This window comes from Apaloderma vittatum, unplaced genomic scaffold, assembly GCF_000703405.1.
Source record: "Apaloderma vittatum isolate BGI_N311 unplaced genomic scaffold, ASM70340v1 scaffold25754, whole genome shotgun sequence".
Classification (NCBI taxonomy): Eukaryota; Metazoa; Chordata; class Aves; order Trogoniformes; family Trogonidae; genus Apaloderma; species Apaloderma vittatum.
The window spans coordinates 15969-26657 of NW_009711351.1; the positions used below are offsets into that span (position 1 = coordinate 15969).

The 10689-nt window shown below is 40.4% G+C and overlaps 1 protein-coding gene across 1 annotated transcript in view; it reads right to left on the bottom strand.

Annotated features, from left to right (window-relative positions):
- LOC104272588 (TRAF3-interacting protein 1-like) overlaps positions 1-10467 on the bottom strand; it is a gene marked incomplete at both ends in the record, with an annotated part of 26396 nt that extends 15929 nt beyond the window's left edge. The window contains 5 exons of the mRNA XM_009867625.1: positions 1522-1599; positions 2729-3193; positions 3359-3499; positions 5352-5513; positions 10399-10467. Coding sequence (XP_009865927.1) covers positions 1522-1599; positions 2729-3193; positions 3359-3499; positions 5352-5513; positions 10399-10467 — 915 coding nt within the window. The remainder of the gene's footprint in view (positions 1-1521; positions 1600-2728; positions 3194-3358; positions 3500-5351; positions 5514-10398) is intronic.
- Between the last annotated feature and the right edge of the window lie 222 nt (positions 10468-10689).

Genomic DNA, 10689 nt, shown 5'->3' on the forward strand with positions numbered 1-10689 from the left:
TACTCGTGTATCAGCCACTGCTTGAGACGGGCTGCCTCAAATTTGTTTCACTTGTGTTCTATTTTCAAAAAGCTAAAAAGAGATGCTGAAGGTTTCTTAACTATGCAGCAGAGACTGACAAGTATGATCCAATACTTCGCATGTGCATAAAGTCATAAATTGTCTCCCTTGTTTTTAATACACTTGTTTTACTACCACATGATGTAAATGGAGTTACAGTAGTTTAAGAGAGGGTAAATCCCTGAAAATAAAGGCATTACCCTGCTATGAAACTACTGAGGACAGGAAGATCAATCCCAGTCCACTAGATGCACTTTTCAGTTATTTCATGCTGAAATGTTCTCTGAATCACTTTGTACAGCTATCTTAGCTCTCCATCTCTAAAAATTCATTGTGAACATTTTAATTCCATTTCTCTCTTCCACAGTCTTAAGATGATGTTTGTCATGCAGTGGTCCAAAGTGTGTGTTTTCATCACCTAAAAACTAAGCAGCATCTACTGTTACGCAAGCAAGTAGGGAAAAACATGTCATCTAGATTTAAGCCAATAAACCCACATGCCTTGGAAACACTCCCAAAAGCACTTAAGACGGGAAATGAAACTTTACTGCCCCAGTGTATTATTGTGGTGCCCAAGAACACTACGATAGCTTGGGATGAGGCTCAGAATTTCCATTAGAAACCCAATTTGCAGGAAGTTTAACTTGGCCATGAACATTTGCTTCAGGCTAAAAAACTATTTTATAAGCTCTCCCTCCATGTGCCAATAACTTAAAAAGTTTGGTTGGATTTCAGTCAAAGAATAGCTATAAATTTGTCATCTCGTGTAGAAGACACGATGATGTCAGTGGCCCATAGACTCTCAGTAGAGACTCTTGCTAGACTTGGGATCCTGCCTACTTTTTTCCTAGCCTGAGCTGCTTTAGGTCAATTTATTGAAGTCTCACTCTTTAAACCTTTAACCATATGGCTCCATAATTCCCCAAATTGCCTCAGGTCATCGAGAAGCAGCAGACGCAGACACAGTGGTATCACAAGCAACAGCTACTGTTGGGAGGCAATTGGTGAGTTGCTACTCTGTCCTACCATCATCCAGCTGCAAAACATGGATGGGCCCAGACATAACGCTGGACTCATTTTCTTTCCAAAATAGTAACTTCTATTAAAGTACACACACACAAAAAAAAGCCTAATGGCTTTCCAGGAAAGATTGAGAGGAAGAAACAGAGAACTTTGAATAAATAATTTTTTTCTCCTGAGGTACTCAACATATAAATACATATAAATAAAACCTGAAAAATGAAATAAACTGAGTAGACTTCTTCTGTCCAAGCTCAGAGGGAAAAAAACAAACAAACAAACAAACAAAAAAACCCCACAAGACAAGCGCCTATTTTATCAATTTTACAGCCCAAGAACTACCTACGTATCAATCCTACATTCCTTTCATGCAGACTCTCAAACCATTCTGAAATGCAACACTTTCGATATTCATCCTCCCAGATCTTCTATACTACTAACCTCGTTATCTGGCTGGCACTTGCTGTCTTTAGTTGGCCTCTGAGTTCTTCTAAGCATGGATTCCTCAGACTCTGCAGACTGAAAAGAAATTAACTGCTTTAGTCAGCATGCTGAGAACTGAGCTACTCGCCTGAATAACATGAAAGGGTAAATGAGCAGAGAGAACTTAGCACATCCTGATGTGCATCCATCTACCTTATTCATCTACCTGCCCTCTTCACTTTGCCTCCCCAACGTGGCAAACTAACTGAGCAAAACAGTTATCCGTTGTTCTCTCCAAGTAATACCAGGAAAGCAGCAATCCTTACGGCCAACAGACAGGTTCTGACAGATCTTACAAAATTAAACCACCCCTTAACATAAGCACCTTCGATGTCTGTTAATCCTGATTTGTTTTAGCATGAACCAGGAAGCAAAAGCACAGAAAAGGAGAAAAGAAAATATTTAAAGGAGGAAGAGAGAAGTTAAAACAACAACGTAAAAGGCCACGAAGAGACTGCTTTTAAGGCAGTTCAGGCCTTTACACCGAGAAGGCCTGAAGCGAAGTTCTCTTTCTTGAAAGTCTAACATGACGTGGAGAGTCCAGTACAAATACAGCACCCATGCAAGAATCTAGATGAGGTTCAAGAAAAAAAAAATTAAAAAAAAATATTAAGCTAGAAGCAAGCAGCTTAATCTAGAAAGTCAGCAGAAAAAAGAGATGTGCAACTCCACCCTGGGTGTCCCGTTACAGAAGTAAGCTCGAGAGAGATCAGTTATGGCCCAAAGGAACTCTCTTCAGCTCCATCTTCCCCAAAAGCAGTAAGAGGCTGCAACAGTGGGAAGACATATGAGGATATAAGTGTGCAGTTCCAACAGCCCCCTCTCTCTGCCGAGCGTAATCTGATGTGATCAGGAGAATTCAGATATGCAGAGTCCAGGAAAGAAACTGCTTATCAGATGTTCAAGAAACACAGTCAGATGTGTCTGATGGCTCAAGGCAAGATATATCATGCCAGAGACACAGCATTATACACACGGCCTCAGTCACACTCTTACCGGATCAAATCCATATCAAAACTTTCACTTCATGAGAGTAACTGCCGTTAAACAAAGTATTTCATTGTTAAATGAGCAGAAATACAAACATGCAAAGCCATTAGCACAAACATTCAGTCCCCACCACAGCATGGGAAAATTTATTTTCTAAAAAAAAGATTCCAATTACCTTTTTCCCTGCTTTATCTTTTCCATGTTCTCTTAAACGCTCTCCATCTTTTTCCCTGTCCCTTTCCCTGTCCCTTTCCCGATCTTTTCCTCTATCTCTGTCTTTCTCTCGTTCTCTGTCCCTAGCCTTATCTTTGTCTCTTCCTTTTAGTCTGTCCTTTTCTCTTCCTCCTTCATTGTTTTTCTCTCTTTCTTGTCCTTTATCACTCCCAAGATGGTCTTCTCTTTCTGTGTCTTCTTTTTGCTTGTTTTTTTCTGTTTCTCTTCCTTGCTTGGTTGTTCTGCTTTTGTTTCTTTCCCTTTCCTGTTTTTCTCCTTCCTTAAAGGTGTCTCTTTCAGGGTCTTTGTGTCTGTCTTCATTACTCTTCTGTTTATCACTTTCTTTTTCTTCCTTCTCTTTCAAATCTCCTTTGGGTCTTCTGTCTCTGCTTGAGCTTCTGTCTTTAATTTCAGTGTCTCCTCTACCCTGAAAAGAAAGGAAAAAAATTAAAAATTAATTCCAATGCATGACAGCGCCACGGTAACTCTCAGTTACTTTATATTGACAAAAATGCAAGGTTAAAAAAACCCAAAACAATCAAACCATAAAGAGTGGTAGCCCCTGTACCCCACAAAAGTTGAAAATGCCTACTTCTTTATTTCTATGGCTTTTTTGTTCTTCTGGTTTGGATCCTCTGCTTTCTTTATCTCGAGATTTTGAGGACGGAGGTTTTCCTTTAGCATCAGTTTTTTCCCCCGCAAGGATTCTTTTTACAGCGACATCACTGGACAGCTGCAAGGAATAGAAAAACATCACTGAAATGAGTAAATTATTTCATTTAATATCTCCTTTGTTCCTAACTGTAATCAACATGACTTGGGGGGGTGTTTTTGTTGTATTTTAATAAAGCTTTTACTCCTACTCTTTTTTGAAACATTTCTCAGTAGTCATAATGCTCTTTTATGCCAAACACCTCCTTGCAATTCTCGTAATAATTTGATTATGCGTACCAGAGCTATACAAATACATGGTGCTTTCTATGTATTGTAGCACAATAGTAATTCTTATTCAACAACTTGAGTTTTTTTCAAAATGATCAAGTAAATAACTGTCAAAACCTTATACCACATCTGTTAGATAGGTTACACATTCTTAATACCACATTATGTCATATTTGCTTCCACTGTTAGGCCACTCCACTTTCACCTAATACTTGCTCAAAGAGCATCAGTCACTAAAGAAAACTACATGAAGAATGATTTTCAAAACAACACACTGTTTAAAAAGCTTCTACATCTAGTTCATCTGTTAAGACACCAAGCAATTATCAATCAGATCATTTAGACAGCAAGTTAACAACATGTTTTCATGTCCAAGTGGCAAAGAGGTTGATTACACTAACCAAAAAAAAGAAGGAAAAAAAAAAAATCATCACATTGCCAGGGAATTCTCCTTCTTGAAACAGGAACAGCTTAACATCATTAAAACAGACACTGCCCTGGGGGCTGACTCCTGATTCCCCCCTCGTTTGTACGTGCAAAAATATGAATTCTTGTGGGTTTCACATTTGGACACAAACTTCTGCACATTAGCAACGTTTGCCTGCACTACCTAACTCCAAGCAGCGTGCTTAGCTCAGCACTAGAAGTATTAAGCTAGAGACTGTAAGAAAATCTTTTCCACAATGCACATGAAGCTTATGTGCACTGTAAAAGCCAAGGGGCTAATTATGTTAGCTCAATGGGTGGACTATATCCTCTGGATATTAAATCTCATCACAACATTCTACAAAGCTTTCCATCATGCACATTTTCTAACTCGTCCAGCCTCTCTGCATACGTTTCTCCATCTCCCCCTGCCTGATCTCAAGCGATCCATACGGAAGGAGCTCATGGCACTCATGACATAAATTTAAATGAGTAGATTATCAGACAACGATAATGCACACAAAACTTGCAGACAGCCTGTAAACACCGTAGTATTTCACAGCTAAATGCACACAATTTCTTCACACTCATTAATTCAAGACTTTTAGACAATACCTTTGTATTTCAAAAATCTCTCTAATACCTCTAAGCAAAAAAACCCTACTTTTAATGAAACAATTATGCTAAGAATGCAACAAATATTTTAAGAATTGCCCCTGCAGCTATTTTTAACAGGGTAGCAAACTTCTCCTTTGCTGCATTTCCACATCCAAAAAAGAAAAAAAGCAGCACGTTGGAAAAAAATTACTTGTACATTGAAAAAATTTACTGTTATTACAGAATTAGAGATTTGACTGAAATTTTACAGGAGATCAAGTCAAAGGTGGCAGCATCTGGTGATATAACTGATGTGTGTGCATCCAAAATTTTTATAAAACTTTATATTCCTCTTCAAACCAAATAAATGTTATTAAATGACTAATGAATAAGGTGAAAAATACAATCAGCATACATTAAAAACACTTAAATACCCGGAACATATTTGCCTGGGGACATGGCTCAAATTCTGCTAAGGATCATGTACTGTTTCTCTGTTGTTATTATTTTAAGTGGTGAACCAATATTTATGTTGTGCAATTCAAAATAGCAGACGAGTGTCAATAAAGTCCATCGCAAATAAGCTCAGGTAATACATCACCATGTGTGTGACACTGTACCTTATTCAAGCAACACTTCCCAATTGCTTGAAGAAATTCATTGGTCTTTTCAGGTTCGTGTCCAGCCACAACACGTGCTGGTTTTACTGACAGTGGCTCTCCTGTTACCATCACAACAGCATCAATCGCCTTCTGAAGGAAGCTGATTTTGGCATCTTTATCCTGGTGAAAGAGCAATTAAGAAATACTGCTGAGACTCCAAAACGATTCCACACATCACCTCAAGATTAGAAAGACTCTGATGGGAGGAATAGCTGCAGAAGGCGTCTGTACTCCAAGAGCAGCACAAGGTTTGTAAGGTCAGGAAGGAGGGCTGCCTCTGCATAATAGTTAGATATTTATTTCCCATTAATGGATGAACATTGAAATGGAATGACCAAAGGGAAAGTGAAACTTTGTCTTTTAAATCTGATTATCGTTTAGCTTCAGCACATTTTAAGACTGCTAGAAGTCTTTCTATTTTCACAGGCTACATGTTAAAGAAGATGAAGTGTTTTTTAACAAATCATTCAAGTATTACCAAAAGCAACATTAAAGAGTTACAGCAGGATTGTTGCAGCAGATATTGCTTGATGCAAATATTTTTCAGCACAGAAGTCCCAAAGTTATGAGACTAATAGGGGTCTAAATTGGGGAACTTATGCTTGTACATATACTTTACAAAGCAGACTTAACAGTGAACAAAGAAAACATACAAAAGATGGTGGGAAAGAGATGCAGACACGTATTTTTATCTCCACAACTACCAGATGTGTTTTAGTTTTGTAATTATACTTTACAAACAACTTCCCCCAAGTGCCCTTCAATAGAGATGATGGCTTTCGGTGATTATGCAAAATCATGAGAAAAAAAGGAATGACAAAATAAACAAAGCCCCACCAAGTACAATTTTACTGGAGGGTTCCTGGTCCAGAGAATCAAAACACAGTGTGAAGCCTCTGCAGCTGCAGAATACTTGGGGTGAGGGGAAAAAAAGGGTTTTATTAATAAAGCATAGTAAATTTCAAAGGACTATTTACCAGGCCAGCACAGAAGTTTACTCACTCATCTTTTACACTCATGAATGGAGATAAAGTATTTTACTAGCCTGTTAAAAAGTAAACCCACGTGAGAAGAACTCTCTATGTGAGAAGAATTCTGTATGCGTGTCTTAATGGGCATCGGTTAAAAAAAAAACAACACAACAACAACACCACCAAATTACCACATTCAAACCGGTAGCCGAAAAGCGATCCACTGCTGTTTCAGCTAATTCTGAAAAGAAACAGCTGTAACTACCCAGTACAACACCTGGTTCTGCACTGCACTTACTGCCTGAGCATCTCAGGTGCTCAGATCCAGAATGAACTGGACCAAATATGACAGACATACCGATGCAGAGGAAGACAACAGAAGCCAGTTATTTCCTTGGCTGAGCAAGGCCAGCACTCTTTACGTACACCTGGCAGTGCTACCTATTCCTGCAGCACTGGAGCTTAACAGAGCTGTTCATGCAGTACCTCAAGTTCCAGAGTCAGTCTCCATAAACAAGAACTGGGTCCTGCTATAAGCACATAAACTGTAGTTAAATGCGTCTCCAGAGTCAGGGTCCTTCCCCAACCTCAGCTCTTCCAAATGGATTAAAACAAACAACTGCCACACAGCTGGGATTTTCAGACTGTCTCCATTAACATCAGAGCACTTCAGCCTCACCAGTGCCCCCTGCATTCAAAAATAAAAAAAGGAAAGGAACGAAATACTACAACCTCCTTCTATTAAAATAGTTGTCCATCCTTCCAAGGACATATGTAATCTATTATTTTAGGGAAGGAGACAGGACACTATTCTAAACCAAACAGGTTTCCAAATAAAGACCCAAAATTTCCTCCTACATTGTCATAATTTTCAGCAGTTATGTTATCAGCGTATTCTCTCCATATAAGAAATCCTCTTGAACTCAATGAACAATCTACAGCTCCCATCCGCATCGGCAAATAAAATTCTATAAAAACAGAAGGAAACATCTGAAACAGTGCTGAGAGTTTAAAAAGATATTTTTTACTGAGTAGATGTCAGAAAAAAAAAAGTATGTCCCTTATTTCAGGTGGTAGGACTTATGTATATGTAAATAAATGTAAAGACTTTTTAGGTGTGTATATATATATATAGTTGATATGAAAGATTAAAAGAGCAAGCCTTTTATCCTTCCATTTATAAGGGAACAATTTTTTACTAGACCTAACAGGTGTGCAGGCAGCAATATCATCCAATGTAGCTGGTAGAAGAGGTGTATTTGTTTCAGAGAAGTCCTAACAATTAAGGAATCCTCATGTTCTAAACTCCGTTCACACCTCTCTCCAACTGATTACTATGAATATATACCCCTGAAACGAACTAGAACTCAGTGACATCCACGTGCATGCTCTGCACACCAAATTTGGCTTGTGGGATGCTTCCAGCCTGCCTCTCACACCTGACTATGCAGGAAGAGGGGACTAGCTATCCAAGCCAAATGTATTATCCCAATGGTGGAGACATAAAAGGTAGCACAGAAGAAATGGTGGGAATTTCGGGACCCCACTGCGATGTCTGGGTAGCAGAAGTGAGCTGAAACTAGAATAAAAGACAGCTGCTGCACGTATCCATGCGTGATGCTGCGTAGCATTGTGAAGGGATGTCCAGAACAGAAACGAGCCCCAGCCACCACAGAGGCCGGTCCACAAGCTTTGGGCTTTCCTAATTTCAGTCTATGCACCTCGTGATCCGCAGCAGCACAGCACAGCCAGCTGGCAAAGAGCGCCTGTCATCCATTCCCAGCCCGCAGCAAGCGGACTGGGGACTACAGCACTGGGACTATTTCACAGTGGGTTGAAACCTCTTCATTTTTTCTGAAAGCAGTCTGCCCATTCCAAGGCGGCACACCTCCTGCCAGACCATCACCACCTAGTGGGCAGCAGGACGACCATAAGCCAGCAATGTGCCCTCGTGGCCAAGAAGGCCAATGACATCCTGGGGTGTGTTAGAAGGGGAGTAGCCAGTAGGTCGAGAGAGGCGCTCCTGCCCCTCTGCTCTGCACTGGTGAGGCCACATCTGGAATCTTGTGTCCAGTTCTGGGCCCCTCAGCTCAAGAGGGACAGGGAACTGCTGGAGAGAGTCCAGCGCAGCCACAGAGATGATGGAGGGAGTGGAACATCTCATTTATGAGGAAAGGCTGAAGGAGCTGGGTCTCTTTAGCTTGGAGAAGAGGAGGCTGAGGGGTGATCTCATTAATGTTTGTAAATATGTCAAGGGGCAGTGTCAGGGGGACGGAGCCAGGCTCTCTTTAGTGACATTCAATGACAGGACAAGGGTCAATGGGTTCAAGCTGGAACATAGGAGGTTCCACAAAAATATTAGGAAAAACTTTTTCACTGTGAGGGTGACAGAGCCCTGGCACAGGCTGCCCAGGGAGGTTGTGGAGTCTCCTTCTCTGGAGACATTCAAAACCCACCTGGACGCGTTCTTGTGCGATCTACTGTAGGTGTTCCTGCTCTGGCAGGGGGGCTGGACTAGATGATCTTTTGAGGGCCCTTCCAACCCCGAACATTCTGTGACTCTGTGATCACACCAGGTGAGCGTTGTCCTCTAGAGTTACATAGGGCAGAACAACCTCACATAGAAATATACAGTTCTTCGCTACATGGGCTCCAGTTGCTGCTCTCACAACTCCAGCTTTCTGTGGATAATTTTGGTCTCCGCATAAAGATTACTCCCCTGATTTCCTACAGCTTCAGTGAGCCATATTCTTCCTTACCAGTGTTTTGAGAGGAAGAACACAAGCTAGAGGCATTTTCCCCTATGCTAAAGCACTTTGACCTCCTCTGCCTGAAGTCTTGATAACTATGATCTCAGAAACTGTGAAAGAAATTCTCAGAGAGGTACTCAAGATTGGCGCAACTTCACAGCTATTGCAGTATATAGACAGAAACAAAGACCTACTCAGGAGCTGCTAAGGAATTTGCTTTTTTTGATCCATAAAAAAAACACTCTCCCAAGAAAAGGCAGCATGTGCTAATCTGCTCTTCGTCACAGAGCCCACTGACAAGCTTCAACAGGGACCGCACCAACAAAACCAACATACAGTGTATAACTAACTTAGGTTTTGGTTATCCTGACAACAGTAAGAACAGTCACAGAAATAAACATACATATCAGACTGATAATTAGCTGCAAGAAGTGCATAAAACACTCATCCAGTTGGCTGTATGGATGAGCTCACAGGCCTTGTACTTGCAGTTGCTATGTGAAACAATCACCGACCAGTGTAGCTGTGTAATTAGCGACATACAAACACTGCGGTATTTGTCCTGAATAAACGACCAGTTTCCAGTCAAGCTGGTATTTGGAGAAGTCAGCATGAGCTCAGCGAAGAGGCAGAGAGCAGAAAAGCAGGAAACAAGACTAAGGTGACCCTTGTGCTTGAGAAAAGCATTTTTCAGTAATAACTAACCTCCCCTTCAGCAATCAGCCACTCGCATACTGTAACAAACCTCTTGTGGAATGCATATACTAGACAAATGCTTCAGCAAATCCTAGGATATTAAGAATGTTTACTGTATACAAAGGTGTATACGTTCCATTGAGAGACTACAAGACTCTTCAAAAAGCTGTATGGGGATTTCTAGGGTTTGTGGTTTATTATTAATCCTCAACTATCTAGTTAGGATATACCAAGCTGTAGCCTTATACTAGTACCAAAGTCATCTTGCTACACCATGATTCTTTCTATCTGTAATGCAGTAGTATTTTGGAAACCTAGATCTTGTCATAGATTAACCCTCATTGTTTTGAGATCTTCATAGAAATAGTTCTCTCCACACAACAGCTTGTTTGTGTCACGTCCACAAATGAACTCTATAGGTGTTCATGTCATGCACTGCGTAATATAACCAACAGCTTTTACAATTTCTTCACAAAACTAAAGAGAGGTACTTGACACCAAACGCAGAAAAGACCGAAAGTACCTTGAGGCAAATTTCAAAAAAATGGTAATATTAAAGCTAAATAAATATGGAATTTTCTTACATACCTTAACGTTATCTGATTTCAATTCGAAATCCGTGTAAAGTCCTTTCATAAAACCTGTCACTCTAATCACCTTCAAAACAAAAGGAGTAAGTTAACAACACTTGAAGGCCTCTGTTCAACAAAGCTTGTGTGGCAACAGGAAATATGTTGCTGCTATTTGCTTTCAGAGATGATACCTCTTTTAGAACTATTTCTAGAGCAGATTCAGAGGTCTGCTGTGTCTCTGAACACACTCCGGAACAACGAGACTTAATCCTTGCTTACAGTTGCGGCCTCCATTCGTATTTAAAGA